At 43.0% G+C, this 20,389-nt stretch overlaps 1 protein-coding gene across 1 annotated transcript in view; it reads right to left on the reverse strand.

Moving 5' to 3' along the window:
* Window positions 1-499: 499 nt before the first annotated feature.
* The window catches only part of LOC119653996 (odorant receptor 13a-like), a 49,350-nt gene continuing 29,460 nt past the window's right edge, over window positions 500-20,389 (reverse strand). The window contains exons 5-9 of the mRNA XM_038059157.1: window positions 11,038-11,151; window positions 10,860-10,959; window positions 10,683-10,784; window positions 10,443-10,622; window positions 500-568 (exon numbers count right to left, since the gene is read on the reverse strand). Of these exons, the coding sequence (XP_037915085.1) occupies window positions 500-568; window positions 10,443-10,622; window positions 10,683-10,784; window positions 10,860-10,959; window positions 11,038-11,151 (565 nt within the window). The remainder of the gene's footprint in view (window positions 569-10,442; window positions 10,623-10,682; window positions 10,785-10,859; window positions 10,960-11,037; window positions 11,152-20,389) is intronic.

Genomic DNA, 20,389 nt, shown 5'->3' on the forward strand with positions numbered 1-20,389 from the left:
CTGTTTCGCGGTATCGAGCTAATGTCTCAAAAATGAATCGTTTGTTTACCGGCAGCTTTTTTAACAAACTATGAATCTTTTTCGGCGTATTCCCACGTAGTTACCGAGCTCAATCGTGTTGTCGTTCACGCCCTACTTACCTTCGGAACCTGAAGTGGGGTATGGTTAGGTACTCTCCGTGCGCAGTGTTACCAGTTTCGGCAGCCTAGACTATGTAAATAGTCCGGTTTGTGTTTGTTGTCTTAGTCTACTATACAAGCCACTTCTTACTGTCTATGCTTTTGGCTTCTCGTGGACGGTATTGCGAGCCTACTTTTGCTAGTGACACCATTTAAAATAAAAACGTTTAAAATAAAATAAATTCTTCTCTAGTCTTTTGAGGTCTAATTTATTTGTGAACGAAATATATGCACAACTCTGATTGAAGACACCATCATTAGAAGATTCGTGAGTGAACAAAATTCTAATGTATCTAATTAAGGGAATTCTTTGACATTTTTTAATTTTTCTTATTAACATCTTGCATAGTGTTGAGGAACATGAAGTATGAAAGTGCTGTGTTGAGTACCTGAAAGGGAAAAAATGACTTTTAATTTTGTTGGTGAATGCAGGGATTATACAGGGTGCGGCAGCATAACTTCCTTTTTTATAATGCGCACCACTCAGTTAGTTGATGTAATAGCGGAGCGCTAGTGCTCTCGTTCAAGAGGGGATACTGTAAAGTTTTGTCCCGACATGGTTCAGTCGCCATCATGCTTTGGAATAGTGAGGAGGGTGCCTTTGCCGTTGAGGTTTACTTTTCAAGTGGATGTTCGGTTATTGCAACACAGCGTGCATTTCGGAGTCGCTTTAATTTAGCCCCGTTGGCTCCCGTCCCAGACCGCAAATCAATTGTTACATGGGTCACTACATTCAGACAAACTGCAAGTGCGACAAAAGGAAGAACTGAAGTCCCTCGGCCCGTTAGATCACCTGAGAACATTGAAGCAGTGAGAGCGTCAATGTTGCGATCGCCACGGCGTTCTGCGCGCAAACACGCATCTGCCCTTGAACTATCCGATCATTCTGTTCCCGAGGGTGCTATTGTTTTTTTTAGCGATGAAGCCCATTTTCATTTGTGTGGGTCGGTTAACAAACAAAACATGCGCTACTGGGCTGACACCAATCCTCGAGAATTGCATCAAAAGCCTTTGCATTCACCCAAAGTCACAGTGTGGTGTGCAATTTCCTCAGCTGGAATTATTGGTTCCTGGTTTTTTTGAGGAAAATGAGGTTACAGTGATAGTAAATTCGGACCGGTATGTAAACATGCTACAGAATTTTTTTTTCCCCAAGACTAGAAAATTTGGATTTGGGGGACACTTGGTTCCAACAAGACGGTGCAACAGCACACACTTCAAGAGCATCGATGGCTGTTTTGAGGGAACACTTTCCAGAGCGCCTTATCTCAATTAGAGGCTATTTGGAATGGCCGGCAGGCTCTCCCGATCTATCCCCTTGTGATTTTTTTCTATGGGGTTTTTGAAATCCCGTGTTTATGTGAACCGTCCAAGAACCCTACAAGATTTGAAGACCAACATCCAAGAAGAAATTGCCAACATAACACCTGCTATCCTAACAAGAGTCGTGACAAACGCCAGAAATCGGTTTACGTAATGTATGGAGAATGGGGGACGTCACCTAACAGATTTGATCTTCAAAACAATGTAAATAAAAACTTTAGACATGTACCTACATTATAAAAAATAAATAAATATTTTCCGATGCATACAATAGTTTTTATTGAGTTTTGAAAAAAGGAAGTTATGCTGCCGCACCCTGTATTTATTGAATTATTTAATTTGGATATTTCTTCATTTCAATTTTGCACTACAATAAACTTTCAAGGATTTGTGTAAAAAGAAAACATTATTAAACTAGCTCTACTATTTGCCTCTCTGTCACAAATACTTTTTTCGAAAACATCTATTGGTACCAAATTTGATGAGCAGCAATACCTATATAAGGGAAAAAGACGTTTATTTTGTTCCTCTGATTGAGCCTTACTGACAAAACGTTGGTCACAACTTCATTATGGATAGTATTTGTTTATTAGCTAAGATGTAGTGAGTATTAACTTCCCTTGAGTTGATTTGCGAGGATGGCTGCGATTAAGGGGTTAACTCCACTTGTAGCTCAAAAAACAGGTAATTTTCTTGTGTTTAAAAAAAACAACGAAATTTTTTTATTTGGTAATTGTAACGTATGTTGAACAACATTTAGTATGAAAAATATTTCATAGTTGTGTTACAAATGGCTGTAAAAAATATATTTTAATTTTTGGAACGCCGTCACCTCTCAGCCTCAGACTATCTCGTTGGCATGGTGCTCCGAGCTCGAATACCAACACCACCCAGAATCCCCTCTGACAATCAGGTGAGAGTTAACACTGAAGCCATCCACAACACAGCCCTTCGCAACACCTATAAGAGTGAAATGGACGCCGCAATAACCGCAGTCAACAGAGATCCTGGAGATGAAGCATCAACTAATGATTTTCACAAACACGTTAATAACGTTATTATTGATACGGCCACAAACATATTTGGCCCCAGCCGCAAAAAGAGTCGGAACGGCTAGTTTGACGATGAAAGCAGCAGCAAAGGAACGGAAGAATGCCGCATACCGAGTAATGTTGCATTCTCAAAGGAGGCAGGCACGCGCGGAGACTTATCGCGAACTCCGGCGAGCGGAGAAGCTACTTTACAGATGGAAAAAGGAAGCATGGGGGAAGCAACAGGTATGTGAACTCGAAAAGTACAGGGAGCAACGGCACCAGGCGCGGAAGCTTTACCAACAAGTCAGCAGGATGAAGCCTTACCGACCTCGATGTTCATCTGTCGAGACTAAGAGGGAAATCTGATTTCCGACAGAATGGGCATATTGGAGCGATGGGTTGAGTACTATGATGAACTACTGAACAACCAGAACATCGGCGAGTTGGAGGTCCCGCCCACTGAAGACGACGGACAAATACTGCCACCACCAAGTGTAGAAGAAACAATCCATGCAATTCATCGGCTTAAAAATCATAAGTCGCAGGAGCCGATGGAGTTACAAAAATTGGTTAAATATGGAGGCGACCAGTTACACCAAGTGGTTCATCAACTTGCGCTCAAGGTGTGGAACAGCGAATCAATGCCTGACGACTGACAACGAGGCATTATCTGTATCAGACATAAAAACGGAGATATCACCCAGTGCAGCAATTATAGAGGTATCACGTTGCTGAATACCATCTATAAGATATTCTCCGTTATCTTGCTAGACCGGATAGCCTCAAGCGCTCAGACCATCATTGATCCATACCAAAGAGGCTTCACTGCAGGCAAATCAGCAGCAGATCAGATCTGTGCGGCAAGCTATAGAAATGGAATATGGACATCAGTTCCACCATTCCTTCATCGACTTTAAAGCCGCCTATGATAGCATAGTCAGGGTAAAGTTGTACACGTCCATCAGAGAATTCTGTTTCCCCAACGAAATTGATAAGACTATCTAGGCTGACCCTGACCAATGTGCGAGGCCAGATAAAAGCAGCAGGATCACTCTCAAGACCATTCGGTATTACAAGGGGATGTCCTATCATGCGTCCTCTTTAACCTGGCCCTCGAGAAAGTGATCCGTGATGCTAAGGTAAATGCAAGAGGTACGATCCTCTTTAAGCCCACCCAACTACTGGCCTATTCTGACAATATCGACAACATGGGAAGAAGGACCCGAGGCGTACACACTGCCTTCATCCAGATCGAGCAGGCGGCGATTGGCGCGAGGTCTTGGTCTGCACATCAATGAAGGCAAGACGAAATATATGGTGGCAACGTCAGCACCGAAAACCAACCAACTAACCAAACTGCACTGGTGAAACGGAAAGAATAAAGATGGGGGAATACAACTTTGGGACCGTAGATAATTTCTCCTATCTAGGGACGAAAACCAGAACCGATAACAGCTCCCATGGTGAAATCCGCACATGGTTGTTGGTAGCCAACAGAGTCTATTTCAGCTTAGAAAAACTGTTCCGCTCGAAACGTCTCACCATAGGGTCAAAGCTCTTACTGTACAAGACAATGATCTTACCAGTTCTCATGTATTCCTCGGGGACTTGGGTTCTTAGCAAGAAAAATTGCGAACTCTTGGCTGCGTTCAAGAATCCTCCGAAGAATTTTTGGCCCCTTCATGAGAATGGACGATTCAGTAACCCACATAACGACAAAATATATGAGTGATACCATGACCGTCAAGTTGTGGATAAAATCCGGCTTAGTAGGTTACGGTGGGCGGGTCACTTAATCCGTATGGATGAAGATGATCCAGCTCGAAAAGTCTATAAGGGCAATATCTATGGTAGGAAAAGAAGACGGGGTAGACCCTGCCTGAGCTGGAGCGATGGCGTAGTTCAGGACGAAAGACAGTTTTTAGGGATATCGAATTGGCGGACCTCGGCGCAAAACCAGAATGTCTGGAGTTTCTTATTAAGGCAGTCCTAGACCGGATACCAGTTGTTGCACCGTCGATGATGATGATGATTGAATTGAGGGGAAAATTGAGGTCCTTACAAAGGGTGAAAAGCTGGTGCGGGAATGTCTGGCAGCGTATTAAAAAAATGTTCAATTTGATAATACTGACACAAATGTAGACAATGAATATAGGGAGTAATGTGTGGCACGAACTGAAATGTGAACAAGAATCAGGGACGGATTCTTGGGAGGATAATAGGAGCAACAGGAATATGCTGTTTGATGTTACATGTCGCATTCAAGTGAAGAATTGTATACCCATCGAAAAGTGCTGAAATAAAATTGCACAGTCAAACGAGAAGTGGGGTGAATGGCCCCAGTTACACAAGGTAAAGTTCGTGATCGGATTTAACTAGGAAAGGGATATTAGGAATTTCGAAAAAAGTTGAGCAAATTAAAAAAACTCATGTTATAGCTTAGCTGTCAAATTAGAACACAGAACATCAAATTCACTCCTAGCGAAATGCAGCACATCCAGTGTAAATGCATCAATAGGATATGAAGCAGACGAAGAAGAACTGGCTAGTGGAACTGATTGAACCCTGCAAACAAGGAGAGGCTTTAAGAAAGGAAAAGCATAGTCGTATTTAGAAATCATTGGGCAAAGCCTAGTGAAAACTTATGAAGCGGCAAATGGGAGGCAATCGGCAGTGAAACCCTCCGATTTTTGACAAAGCCAAGCTTCATTGAAACAGATTACAGCTCCAGCGGCTTAGTTTTGAGGTCCATCATTATTTGGTAGTGTGGTATAATGTAAACAGAATTGAATGCTCTTTTCGGGCGGCTCCGACGGCTAAAATTTCAACCCCCCCAGGTTATGTATAGTATAGGGCATAGCACATCTAATAAATAGTACCCACACTCAAGGGGGTCATCCCGTGTGAAGGCCGTTTTTTTGCCTTTTTTTGAAAAATTATTTTGGAGGACTGGATAAAGATAGAAACGCGGTTTTTACCATATGTTTCAGCTTGATATCGTAGCCAGTTTTCGGAATACGTGTCAATTTATGCACCCATCTTCAAAAAAAGGTGCTTTTCTGCTGCCACGCTGGAGGGCGCTGTGTTCATCTGAGGAAAAAAACTAAATGGCATTTTAATGTGGACAATATTCTGCGGTCCGCAAACTAGGATAATTAGAAAATATTAAAAGGTGAATTTTTGGTGGGCTTTTGAACTTAATTTTTTGGATTTTGGTGTTTTTTTATGGCTTTTTTTATGAATAAAAAAAAAACGACCAATCCTAGTTTGCGGACCGTAGAAATATGTATAAAGAAGTCGTGAAAAGATTTTGAGCTATGGTGGCAGCCGATTTTCAAGATGCAGTTTCGAGAAAAGCGCATTTGAAAATTTAAATGTCATTATCAACAGTAAAATTTTAACTCAGCATTAATCTGCTATACCTGGTCCATAGAGAGCACCCTCCATTTCTTCAAAAAAATCTTGTAAGGCCAATTGTTGCTCTCTGGTTTCAATTCTGGCTCTTTTAGAGAGGTCAGTCGATCGCCGTTCGGACCGTCAAAATCGCGGTTCATTTAGGCGGTCGGCATAAACCTGACATATGTGACCAACTTGACATCCCATTGTCACTAGGATTTTGAGAATGCCATTGAATCCTTCATTGAAAATAATTACAGCCAGAAAAGTGACTATTTCTACATCCTTGGCCCCAGAATGAGGGTGTTTAGGAGCGAAAGTCCAGATCAATGAATTTAACGATTCATTGTTATTCTGGGTCTCTACTCCTAAACATCTGTTCAAGAGATCATCTCGTGACAAATCTTCGTAGATTGGTTTGATGACTGTTTGAACTTCTTCAGTCAAAGATGCCTTTTCGTAGTGGAAACTATCCAGTTCTCCTTTAGCTTTGTGCCATTTCCACCAATTGTCCTCGCCTGTTGGAAAATTTTGATGCTGAGGATTTCGTCTGTAGAACATTTATTGAAGAAAGTTGCCCAAATTTCTTGCTTCATTCCTTCTATCGAATTTGCGTGTGGAGGAATAGTTAGCCCAAAAAATGCAGTGAGGTCGTTAATAACCTTATCAGTAAGTTTTCCAGCCCCTTTTCCACCAATGCCTTTGTGATTCTTCTTTGTATTTCTAAGCCGCGTTCCCATTCTTTTCTCGTCTGTTCATGCTTGCTAAAAGTTTCTTTGCTGATGTTGATGCGAAGTCCTTTTTCTTCTCTGATGAGTATCGATTAGTGCGAGCATGACGTTGAACGTTAAAGCGATCTCCCTTCGTATGATCCATTAAAAAAAATCACTGAACACACAAACAGCACAATACTTACAACAAAATATAACTGAGTATAGCTTGAAAGCCTTTCAGTGCTCACTCTAGATTGGATTATCCTTTTTACTCCAAACAGCAAATAAGTTTAGACAATTGATTGGTTTTCCATCTTTTTATATTTATACCTGTGTTCGAATTTATAAGGCTCAGGTAAAAAACTAACAGGTAAAAAAAGATTCGATGCTCTTTCTTATCGAGTACTCTAGCCGCTGCTGCAAACTCCTTACCTGTTTAACACTGTAATTTCAGAACGACTCGGAATATCGGAAAATCCCTTTGCCCACATATTCTTCACTATATATAGATACAATTCATGCCAAAAAAAAATTGATTTCTCCAACCCGACACACGGGATGACCCCCTCAATGGACCGAATTTGCGAATATATTGGGGAAGTCTATCCGTACACATCGTAGGTACTAAACCAAATGTTGATACTGCTAGATTTTTTTTTTATGGATGGAGGTGGAAATCTTAGAAAGACGCTGCTGCTCCACCCCCACTCTTCTGTCCCTCCCCGCGGGACCAACGTGAAGTATTACTTCGCGGGGGAAGCTCTTGTTCGCCATACCAGCTCGTCCATGTCGCGTCTCCGTCGCGCCGCCTTCCGAGCTCGATCCAACTCAAGGAGTTTTGTCTGCACCACGGCTACTGCCTCATTTACCGCCATCCAGTTTTCCTCCGACTTCAACATCTCTTCCACCAGGTTGGAGGGCTCGATGTCCGCCCCTAAGATGCTGTTCAACCTCCTTTTCTGCTGTAGAAATCTGGGACAATAGAACATAACGTGCTCCGGGTCCTCGAGTGTAGCACCGCATTCAGGACAGTTGGGAGACTCGTCCAACTCGAAGCGATGCAAGTACTTCCTATAGCCACCGTGTCCCGTAAGGAACTGTGTCAGGTGGTAATTCAATTCTCCGTGCTTTCGGTTGACCCATTTCTCGATGCACGGGATCAATGTATGGGTCCAGCTGCCCTTGTCGGAGTTATCCCATCGTTGTTGCCACTTGCCACACAACTCTCTCCTGATGGCTTTTCGGAAATCCGCATTCACCTCGGCTGGATTTGCCTTCCGTTTTTCGTAGAGCCAGTGTGCCTCGCTCGCTAGAAGATCTATAGGGATCATTCCTGCGATAACACACACTGCCTCCGTCGACGCCGTCCTAAATGCGCTGCACACCCTTAGCGCAATTGGCCGGTATGCCGAACATATCTTCCTCCGGTTGACCGCGTGGTTCAACGCTCCCGCCCAGACAGGGGCCGCGTATAGCAGGATCGACCTCACCACTCCCGCGATGAGTAGCCTGCGACTGCCACGTTAGGCATCATCCTTGCAAGGGATGAGCTGGCATTTGCTGCCTTTTCTCGCGCATAATCCAAGTGTCCCTTGAAACTCAGCTTGGCATCGATCATCACCCCCAGGTATTTGACAACCGATTTTGAGACGACCTCACGATTACCAACCCGGATGGTAACCGTGTTGTTCTTCCTACGGTTGGTAATGAGGACCGCCCCCGTCTCTTCGTCCGTCAGGTCCAGCTTGGCCATTCGTAACCATGACTTGATGGTATGAATGGCTTCATTTGCATAAAGCTCCACGTCCTCGGGATGTTTTGCAATTGCAATTACCGCCAAGTCGTCCGCAAAACCAATCAGCGTTGTCTCCTCCGGCACGCGAAGGCCAAGCACTCCGTCGTACATTATGTTCCACAGCAGCGGTCCCAATACAGAACCTTGAGGCACACCTGCTGTCACAATGTACTCCTTCGGCCCGTCGTCCGTCTCGTACCAGAGAAGTCTGTCCGAAAGGTAACTCTCGATGAGCCGAGCCAAGTAGCTAGGAACACCCAGTTTGGCCAAAGCACCCTTAATCCACCCCAGTTGGCTGAGTTAAAAGCATTTTTGACGTCCAGCGTCACCAGAGCACAGCATTTGCCCATAGCCATTGCATTTCGAGCCGATTTCACGACCTTTGCTACTGCATCGACCGTAGAACGGGCTCGCCGAAACCCATATTGCCGCTTCGAAAGACCACCCGCAAGCTCGATGAACGGGAGCAGCCTGTTGTATATCACCCTCTCCAACATCTTCCCCATGGTGTCTAAGAAACAAATAGGGCGATATGAAGATGGCACGCCAGGTGGTTTTTGGGGCTTCGGTAGCAACACCAGCTTCTGCCTCTTCCACTGGGCGGGAAACACTCCTTCCACCATGCACGATTCGAATGTGCTTGCGAACCACCTTGGTCTGGCCTGGACCGCAACCTTCAGAGCCCTGTTCGGAATTCCGTCCAATCCCGGAGCCTTGCTGTCCCCAATACGTCTGCAGATTTCCCAAAGTTCCTCTTCGGTAACATCAGGGATCGAGAAGACGTCCTGCTGAGCTGCCAGTTGGGGTTCTTTTTCGTCCTGCTCCTGCTGCGGGAAAAGAGTTGTAATTATTTGCAACAAGAGCCGTGGGCATGTCACCTGGGGTGATTTTCACCCGCGGATCTTCTTCATTGCAACTTGGTAGGCTGTACCCCACGGATTCGTATTAGCCTCCATGCAGAGCTTCTGGTAGCATTCCCGCTTGCTTCTCCGAATGGCCTTCTTAAGGGTGCTTCGCAGATCCCTGTATTCCTCCTCACGCTCCTGGACTGCTAGATGTTAGGGACTATAATGTGTACGGATAAGCTTCCCTAATATATTCGCAAGTCCGGGACCATTGAGTGTGGGTACTGTCTATTAGATATACTGTGGTGTAGTAGTCGGATACGGCACTTTATGTAGTGCATCAGTGTTACGAATCTCCTTGAGTTTGTATCAGTTTGTAACAGTTTTGAATTTATCTATAACAGACGGAGTAGGTGGCATTGTGGCGCGGCAGGATTCGCAGCATTCGAAATTTATTTCGAATGATGCGAATGCGAACAAATAGATAGCGCGGAACTCTTCACTTTTTAGAGCTCGCCACGGGAGTGGGGGACTAGCTGTGAGACAGTGCCGTTGGTTGGGACAAAAAAAGACCGCATGGAAATAAGTCGGTCTTTTCTGTCTCCAACCTTGCCTGCGTTTTTGTTGGTGATAACTGTGAACTAAATCAATTTGCAGGGATTTGCGTCTCCCGTTTGGGATCATTGTTTGGAATTCGATCTTCGGAGTGAGGTGTTTTGTGGATGCTGGTTGGATCGTGATCGCATCTTCAGGATTAATTCGGATTTCACGTTAGTTGCAGTACAGGAGATTGTCGGTGAGGGTTCTCGTTTCGGTGCAGTTCGGGAATTGGAAAACCCCAGAAACTAAAGCATCAATGTTGCGGAAGAAATCGTAGGAAAGGTGATTTCAATCATAGGACTGCGTTCACATCGAATGACTTTACAAGTATTTTGCCTAGGGGACGTGTGATGTGGGTCAACAAACTTGACTGAAGTTAAGGTTTTGGTTCGGAAAATCCGGTAACTTTCAATGCATAGCAGTAATGAAAAGAATAATTGGAAAGCAAAATGATACGATCTTGATACAATTGCAGAGAAATATTCTTGATTCGACCGGAACTCATCCATTTCTTAACTTTGCTGAGATCTTTTCTATTGCAATCGGATCCTACCTACCCTCAAGAAAGTTACAAGTGAAATTTTAGTAAATTTCAACACCGTGATGCAAACGGGCTTTTGCGATCTTGCTATTGCAAACTGAAGAGATCGGATTAATTGGATATTATCTTGTTGCGATCCGTACTGTATGACATGCTCCCAGTTGCACATATAAAACTCATTGGCCATCTGTTGACTCTAAAAAAAGTACAAATTTGATTCACGTATATACGATTATTATTCAAGTAAATGACATACCGCATCAATAAGCTTTTGTCCGATGTTGCTAAGGATATGTACTTCAAACAGACATGCACACAGCCAAAATATATATCGACTAGTGGTTAGGTTAACACCCCGCTGTAAGGAACAGGGAATAGCCAGAACATTTCCTTTGAATTTATTTACTTAGGCGGAAGTTGTGTTTGTACTCACCGCTGCGAGCTGGAAAGCTACAACGCAAAGCAGGACTGTACTGAAGACGAATACAATGAAAGACATTGGATTGAACAATTTCTCCAAATCGTCCGCAAATCTAGGATAAAAGATTTCTATATTAGGAAATAATGTTTTCAAAAAAATAAAAACATTATGTAATGTTATTGTTATTTACTTGATAAATATTGGCACAATCGATATACAAGAATCGTGATTTGTACAGAGAGACGTCGGGCAAGTTATTTCCTTAAATGCTAGTCCCAAGTCCAGGAAGATTTGAATCAATATACTTAGTAATATGCAACGTTTTCTATAATTTTTCTCTTGCAATACTTGCGTGCACTCTGTTTGTGGGTGGCTAGTAATAAATATCGCCAATACGGTCGCGGGAATGATGACACTAATAACTGCTTTGAAAAGGATGGCTGGAAAAGGTACTAAGTGGAAGTGAGGTTCTCCAACGACATCTAAGCGCGAGCGCCAGAACTGATCGACGGGGGGCGGGAGTAGATATGTCTCGACCACGTTGTCCTGTTGTACAGCAGCAACACAACCGCACCCGTGGCAAACTACTGCTAGCGCTTGAAAAGCGCTTCACCCTCGTCCTTTCCTCTCTCTTCCAGAAAATAAAAATAATAATTACCGCATCTGCATTGCGCAGGCTATTCTCAGGCTGCTCCCTTTTCCCTCCATGGAAGTTCCCAGGTGAATTTATCGGTAATCAGTTTACGTAAGTTAGGTGGCAGAATTAGCACTCATTTTTTGATATCTGAAGCGAAACCGCTGACAATATTTTTCCAAATTAATCCGTCTGCCCGTGCGAAATCGAAAACACAACTCATCGCTTCCCAGATCCTTGGGCGAGCGAAATACCCCTCGAGCAAAGCAAAGTCCACTAATGCCTTGCTTTATATCATCGTTCGCTCGTCTTTCAGCATCGCAGCATGGTAAGTGGATTCGCAGCTCCACAATATGAGACACAATTGCGTCAATATTGCTTGAAGCCAAGCGCTTAGAGGAAATACGTCCAATTCCACGTCAGCATATACAAGTACATAGCATGGCAATAAATATATGGTCACTTCAGTTGTACCTCTTTTACAATGGAATTAGGATTTACAAATCTGGAGGTTTTAGGTGGAAGCCTTAAATTAAGTTAAAATGCATATTTTTAAGGATAATTTCTTTTATTAGTCTAGAAGCGAAATGAAATTTAGAAAATTGGAAATAAGTTTCTAGAGCAACGGGAGAATGACATCCATGGGTGACGTGGTACTATCATGGGCTGGACGAATTATTCGACAATGGTATTCGTTAGAAAAACTGTAGGAGGTTGATTGTTTAACGAATAATGTCTTTTGGGCTTTTTAATTGTAGAACGCAGTCGATGCAACTAGAAACTGAAAGCATCACTTGCTGGAAGCCAAGGGGTGTTCATTTTTGTTTCCACCGAATATACAAATAGAAGGTCTCGATTAGTACTTTCCGTACTTTTAGTTTTCACGTCAGTAGATAAGTGGAGGATGGAGGGGTTTAGAAAGAGGTCACTTAACTTACTGACCCATTTTTAGAAATTATCAGAATTTTGAAAAAAGTCATGATAATATTTATCTATATGTCACTTCTATCTATATCCGGAATAAAGTTATTAAGAATAGCATTTTGATTACATCACATAGAGCTAGTAGCTGGTAAGTGGTTTGTGCATCCTATATGGCCCTTTTTTTCATCGTTTACGCTGTTGGGGACTGGCTCATCTGGTTCGGGTTGGACATTCCGCAGGTCGTTTTATAATGAGTTCAGGCCAGTTTTTGCCTGACGTTTATTATCAGCAGGGATGACATCAACATACCAGCGAAGGTTTTCTTTCATCTTCTGTAAATTCAACCCTCATGGCATCGCGATGTATGAGCAATCGATGAATCGGAAGTTCCAACCTGCTAACCCTTTTCCACTACAACTAGTTGATCTGATCAAGCAGATTAAGGAATATGTTTTAGATTTTACTGCTGGTAGCATGCTTGAAATTGAATTGCGACAAATCAGAGCCTGGTAAAGGAAGCTTTGAAGTTCTCAGTGCTATTCCTATCTACTTGTACTAATGTTTTTTCAAACGGAGAATATAAAAAGGAAGAAAGAGATACAGGGAAGCGAACGTAAAAATAGAAAGCACATCAACTTACCATCGTAGGCCGACAAAGTTCTTTATTTAATATTGTCTCAGGCCAGAATTAGCCAGCTCTTATGGCTGAGAATTTCCCATATCAAAGATAAAGATACTTTTGATAACGATTTAATTTCAGGCAATATTATCGGGCGGATTGTTCAAAGTTTCTGTTGTTTGTGGATTTGTGCAACTTCCGCCGCCTCATCATTGGTTCGGGCACAGTGCCTGCCATAAGGGCAATTGGTTTTCAATTGACCGACACCATACGAGCAATCAGATCAACCATTTCGCGATCAGCAGTATATTTAGAAGTTGTCTTCTGGACGTGCGTAACAAGACAGGCGCTGACATCAGCCACAAAAGGGATCACCATCTGATGGTCGCTTACGTTCGCTTGCGTGTTATGTCCGCTGCTTCTCGTAAGGTTTGGGAGCTGTGACCCTCTAAATTCAACATCGACGCCTTGTATGACCCAGCTGTTGCTCGACAGTGGGAGAGCTATCTCGCTGTGCATTGATCCGTCATAAAAAGTGTTCTTTTCTCGGGTGCAACAAAGGTCGTCGGCAATGTCTGGCTAACTGCGGAGCCGTTGAAGCGGATCGATGAACGGAAGGGGTTGAAGGGTTCTTAACCGTATTACATCCGGTGAGGTGCCTGCGCTTGTGAATGAAATGGCTAGTCACCGTCAAATGTGGATACTGACTGTTCCTCCAAGCAGAAAAGAAATCATTTCAGCCATCAATGCACTCAAACAGAGTAAAGCCGCTGCGCTAAACAATCTCTCTGCAGAGCTATTTATCGCTGCATATGCAGTTACTGCAGATCTGCTGCTTCCACTCGTACGGAAATCTTGGGAATCCGAGACTTTTCCCAGAGAGGGGAAGATGGATACACGTTTTGAGTATAATAACTGGACTGGTATTGCAAAGATAATAGCCAAATTAATCCCGAAACTCGAAAGCTTGATCGACAGAAAACAGGCTGGTTTCCGCTTAGGATCCTCCTGCATTGACTAACATCCGCAACGAGGATTCTCGGAAGGTCACCAGATTCACCCCAAAAAAATCAGGGGCCGAAAAACGAGTACTGCCGCATTTCCTGGCGCAAATTGGTCTAGATGGTTGGGTCAGTGACCTGAGCGGCATCAATTTTCTCAATTGTTAAGCAGTGCGCTTACAAAGGAGTGAGGTGGCCAAAAGTCGACGTTGTCAGCGCAACCGCCATACGACAGTTAACTGCCAAATGACTTAGCGTTGCGTTAGGTTCGAGGACGCCTACCCCGCATCTGAATGCCCACTTAATTAAGAAGATGGGAAGGAGAAAACCTTTTGCGTAAATTGCTGAAGTAGTGGACATACGGCGTCGTATCGTGGCTGTCTCGCTTATCGCATCCCAAAGATCGGAAGGAACCGGACGCCAAACAAGTATCAAAAGTTGCCGCGACGTCGACATTGAATACCCCTAGCTCTTACACCGCTAGCTCCAGGACTCAAATTTGCGGACGTCGTCCGCCAAAGGAATGCCGAGAAGCCGTGATCAGCGGCTGAGGGCAATATTGAATGCATGATGATGAGGATACAATTGCATTTGTAAAGATCTGCACTCATATGCGACTCAAATTAACAGCATTACAAAATTTCTGAGTATACAGGATGACCGACGCTAGCTCTGCGGCCACAATTGTACTGCAGAATGATCTTCGGATCATTGCGATTAACGTAAACTCAATAGTAAACTCAATTTCACTGTAAGACAAAAGCCTGACATTGTTCTGATTTCTGAAACCCAACTCAATGCGAGGTATTCCATAGCGTTCAAGGATTTCGAACTTGTGAGAAACGATGAGTGAAATTGTGGAGGAGATAGTACCGGGATTCTTGTGGGTCTCCAGTATCGTTCTAAATCATTCGGCCTGAATTTGAAAACTTTGAATGTTTGGAAGTCTCTTGTATTTTATTTCCCTTGCCTAGAGGATTGAATTTATATATTTTGTCTGTCTATGCAAGGAGACGCCATTCGAACGGGAAACACAGGAGGCTACAAATGCTATATTCTCTGTATGTCGCCCACTCAATGGAGAAGATGTCCTCGCAGCTCCACGAAACTAAAACTTCACCACAAAATCACTAGAAAACATAAAAAAAAAACTTCCACTCAGAATCCGAACGTTTTCCCATTGTCACCCATGAACCGGCCCCCCCTGTCGGAGTCCAGTGTAGATAGCGGAGTGGAAGGGTAGATAGCTTCAGCCTGAATGGCTGTACGCCACCGCAGCGTCTCAGCGGCTACGTGAGAAAAGTTCAGGAACTTTGGGGATGAAATGGATCTAGGATGTGAACCTCTTTATAATCCATTCCCACTACGGAATAATAATGGCGGGGGCGCCCCTTGCTGGCTTAGTCTAGCGTTTCCCGCAATACGCGCACGTGACTGTGCAGCGGGTCGCAGCCCAGTACCACTTCATCTATCGCAGCGACTTCGCGGTGACCAAGAGTCGATGGGGGCAGAGGCGGTAGTACCAATGGTTTCCTTGATCGCTAAAGCGCTTTCCTTCACCGTCCAGCTGAAGTGTCCGCTGAGTTTCGGGATGAATTCCAAAGAACGTGTATAGAATTCTCGGAAATGAGTATTTATGCTATCCCAGTGAGACACCCGTAGTTCAAATTCTGAACACACTAAAGCAGAAACTCTCTGTCATATGCAATCGGTTATGACGGTATGGCGGAAGTCAATCTAAGCGTGTCCAGAGTGTATAGCGGAACTTTTTTAGATCACTCGACAAATTCCAACAGAGCATCTGGACAGTGCAGTTTTCGGTAACCAAAGCGAATGAATATTGGGGTAGACTTTGGTAATTACCCGCCCAGAAAGCTGGTGAGTCACCGCCCAAGGCACCCGCTATGCTACTACGAATAGCATGAATTTAGTGGATATTACCGGAGAGGAAGTTCGACGAGCAATAAACAGCTGGAAGAACCGAAGGGCCCTGGCCTGGATCGGGTTCAGAATTTCTTGTATAGGAAATTTGCCAGTATACACAGTCGATTTGCACGCAGTATAAATGAGGTCATGAGTCGGCCGAGAGAATTTCCAAACTTCCTCACTGCGGGAATTACCTACCTTATCCCTAAATAGGACACGGTGCAGAAACCCGCGGACACAAGACCGATTACTTACTTACCAATCCTCTACTCTCCTCTACAATTCATTCAATGGAAGGGTTAATGCTCATCTGAAGACCAACAACATTCTGTCCCTGCAACAGAAGGGCTGCCAAGTCGGTTCAGGGTTCAAAAAGCAACTCAGTATCGACTCGGTAGTTATAGGACAAGCAACTAGATACCAAGGAAACCTCTTTAGTTGCTATATCGATTATGCTAAGGCTTTCGACATCGTCCTGCATACCTGGCTAAACGATATTCTACGGCTGTATCGAATTGACCCGAAGTTAATCAAGTTTTTGGCGACAGTCATGGAAGGGTGGCATAACACCTTATCAGTGCGTTCATCTGAAGGTACTAATACTTCAAACCGTATCCATATATAGAGAGGCATCTTCCCGAGAGATTCGTTGGGTCCGCTTTGGTTTTGCGTGAAACTTAACTCCCTTTCATGGCTACTGAATGATGCTGAGGGATGGTTTTGGAATATAGTATGGTCTACATACTAAGTGCGAGCTGACACTCTTGATGTACTTATATGTCCTTAAGTTGTATGCTGGTATCGACGAACACCTTAGACGTGTGTTGCGAATATTAGATATGTACAGCCATGATATTCGGATGGAGTTTGGATTAGACATGTGTCGAATCCAAGCCATTCACAACGGTCATCACGACCCGCACGCTGGACATAGCATTGGTGACCTCCACATCCAAGTTATAACCGAGACAGAATTCTGCAAGAAATCCATGCTCGAGTTGATGATCTGAAGGATGCTCTGTTGTCCGAATTCCTGCGATGTATAAAGCTGGTACTGAAATCGCACCCCTCGGGGAAGAATAAAATAAGCGCATTGTATGTCCTCGCAATCCCTTCACTGGCTTATGCATTCGGAATATTACCGTGGCGGCATAACATCACCGCCAAGTTGACTTGTCGCGCGAGTTACGGGATCATTACCCTAACGTTTAGCCATCGTCGGCACATTCATCCTAAATTCAAACTACTTACTTGCATAAATACAATTAATGTTATTTCATTGAACTTAACAATTGCTTACTACACATTTTCCAGAATTTGCACTTTGTATTACCTAGCTTAACACGTGCTATTGCATAAGCATAATTTTAATATAAATAGTAGATCGAATATAAGTACAGCAACTTGTTATAATCAATCAGCCAGCGAAAGCTATGCTCGAATAAATCGGTTTAGTTCAAATTAAGTTGTATTTTTCTTTATTTTTTTTCACCGGTAACGACCACGTTACCATAACTGGCGCAGTCGCAAAAGTAAGGGCGGAGGACGGTACGATTTAGGATTCCTAGTACGCAGAAACGCAGAATTCCGAAGGATTATCGGTTCGCGACGGTTGATCGCTTACGGTTCAGTGTGCTAATTTGTGCAAGTGCAAGTGACAAAGGATAATTGTTGCGCAGAGCAGGCTCAGCGAAAGCATATCGCTACTCGAGCAAACAAAGCAAGGATTATGAGAGTCCTACTGATCATTATACTCAAGTAAGTTCTTGGTCATATGCCTCTCCCATCCAAATCGAAATCCCCATCCTCAAAACCCTATAACACGCTTCCTAGGCTATTTAGACGTAATAACTCTCCTACTAAATTAAGAAAATATAAATCCGATAGTGGTCATATAAAATCTCCCGCGAGTGAAAATATTCTTAGTGTTCCAAATCAATCAATCGTTGGCTCAATCTCGAAATTAACCAATTTATTCAGATCACGAAGTTTGTCTATATTAGTTAGTGAAAGTGAAGAAGAAAACAAAATAGAATATAGTATAATGGCTAACCCAGGTACAAGTTCGCAACCTCAGGTTACAACCATAGATATTTTCAATTCATTACGGGTACCGGACGCAATCAAGGATCTCCCAAGATTCGAGGGTAACCCGCGATTACTGTTTGATTTCCTTGGCAACGTCGACGAAATACTTTCCCTTATCGATGTTACAAATGGAACGCCATATGGCAAGTTATTATTGAGGGCCATTCGCAACAAAATTGTTGGAGAAGCGAACGAAGTCCTCAATATGTATGGGACACCACTAGATTGGAATCTCATTAAAACCAACCTAACCCTTCACTACGCCGACAAAAGGAATGAGACCTCCTTAATAAGGGACTTGCATGTGTTAAAACAAAATAATGATTCGGTGCAAAAATTTTACAGTGAAATTATCGAAATACTTAGTAGTATGAATAATCATGTGTGTATTCATGAAAGTGACCTCAATGTGATCTCTGCAAAAAAATCTCTTTTCGCAGAGATGTGCTTAAACACATTTTTATCGGGATTGAAAGAACCACTTGGGTCCACCGTTCGGGCTATGAAACCCACAACTCTAGCAGAAGCCTACGCATGCTGCATACAAGAGCAGAATATACTTTATACTAAGTCAGATTCGAACCGGAGTCTATTAAACCCAAGGTCAGTTAACCCGCTGAAACCCATCATGTTTCCCCAACAAAATAAGGATGTGTTTAAACCTAAACTTTTGTTTCCTTTAATACCCCCACAAGGGTTCTCGAATCCTCCGTTTAATCAACAATACAGACCTAACTTTTTACCTCAACAAAAACCATTTGGCATGTATCAACAACCTCAAAATCCTTTTGTCAGGCAACAACAGTTTAGACCTCCGCAGTATCCTCAGCAATTCCAACGACAAGCTCCATTTCAGAATAACTATCCTCATTTCCAACAAAGAGCTTCTATACCTAATAGACCAAGTAATGGACCTGTTTCAAAACCTGAACCAATGGAAATAGGCTCAGGTACAATTCGAAGAAACCATCCACAGCAAAGAGAACCAGGAAGTAATTTCTTCCGGTCAACCGGACCAGCTAATTTTACATCTAAAGAATTGTTCAATGTCGGGGAACAGGAGTCTAACTCACACTCCAAAACCCAAAAGGAATCCCTCTTAAACATTAATAGTGAGGAAGGTAACCCAACTAGCGTACCCTATAATCTCGAACAATATTATTCCCAATATTACTATGATGATGAAGACGTTTATTTTCTTAATCCCTACGAAAACTGCAACCAGAATAATTCCGAAGAAAACAATATTGATGAGGAAAATTTTCCTACGAATGCCTCCTCAACCCAATCGGATACCTAGATATTAACACACACGGTAACCTACTACCCTATGTTAGCATTTCCTCCCCTTTTGGACGTCCATTAAAATTTTTAATCGACACAGGAGCATCTTCATCATTCATCAACCCCGAATATATCAATCCGAGTGATATAAAATCAATTAAACCTATTTCGATTAGCACTGTTCTTTCTAAACACGAAGTCAAAGAAGAAGTTATCTTACCAAATTTTACTGAATTCAACCAACCCGGTAACTCGCGTTTCTTAATATTCAAATTTCACGGTTATTTTGATGGGCTACTTGGGATAGACATTTTGAGTAACCTCGGAGCTAAAGTAGACCTAGGCAACCAGGTGATAACGACTAACAATGCCGTACTCCCCTTGAACTTCAAACCGAACTTCATGTCTAACAAATACGTAATTTCACCCGAAACAAAAGTAATCGTAAAACTTCCTGTTGACATACAAAATGGAGATATTTATATTAAATCAACTAAAATCTCCCCTAACCTAGTAATCTCGGAAGGAATTTACAGCGCGGTTAATTGGTACGCACCAATTGAGGTTTCTAACCATTCACAAAAAGAACAAATCCTTTTAATTGAACATCCCCTTATGGCGGAAAAACTCTCAAACCGATACGAAGAAATAAATAACCTAAACATCTGCTGTGACAGGGATCAGTCACCACTGGCTCTACATGAGGATATTATTAACCTTCTTCGAGTGTCACATTTAAATACCGAAGAACAGAAAGGCTTGTTCAAAGTTTGTAGAGAATTTGACGATATCTTCCTCCGAGAAGGACAAGACTTGACTTTCACTAACCAAGTGAAACATCGCATCAGAACTACCGATGAACTACCCATTTATACAAAATCCTATAGATATCCTTTCATACACAAACCTGAAGTGCGTAATCAAATCTCCGATATGCTTAACCAGGGCATAATTAGACCCAGCTACTCACCATGGAGCTCCCCTGTCTGGATAGTTCCAAAAAAACCAGATGCGAGTGGTAAGCAAAAATGGCGATTGGTTATAGACTACAGGAAATTAAATGAGA

Source organism: Hermetia illucens, chromosome 4 (assembly GCF_905115235.1).
Source record: "Hermetia illucens chromosome 4, iHerIll2.2.curated.20191125, whole genome shotgun sequence".
In the NCBI taxonomy this organism is placed as follows: domain Eukaryota; kingdom Metazoa; phylum Arthropoda; class Insecta; order Diptera; family Stratiomyidae; genus Hermetia; species Hermetia illucens.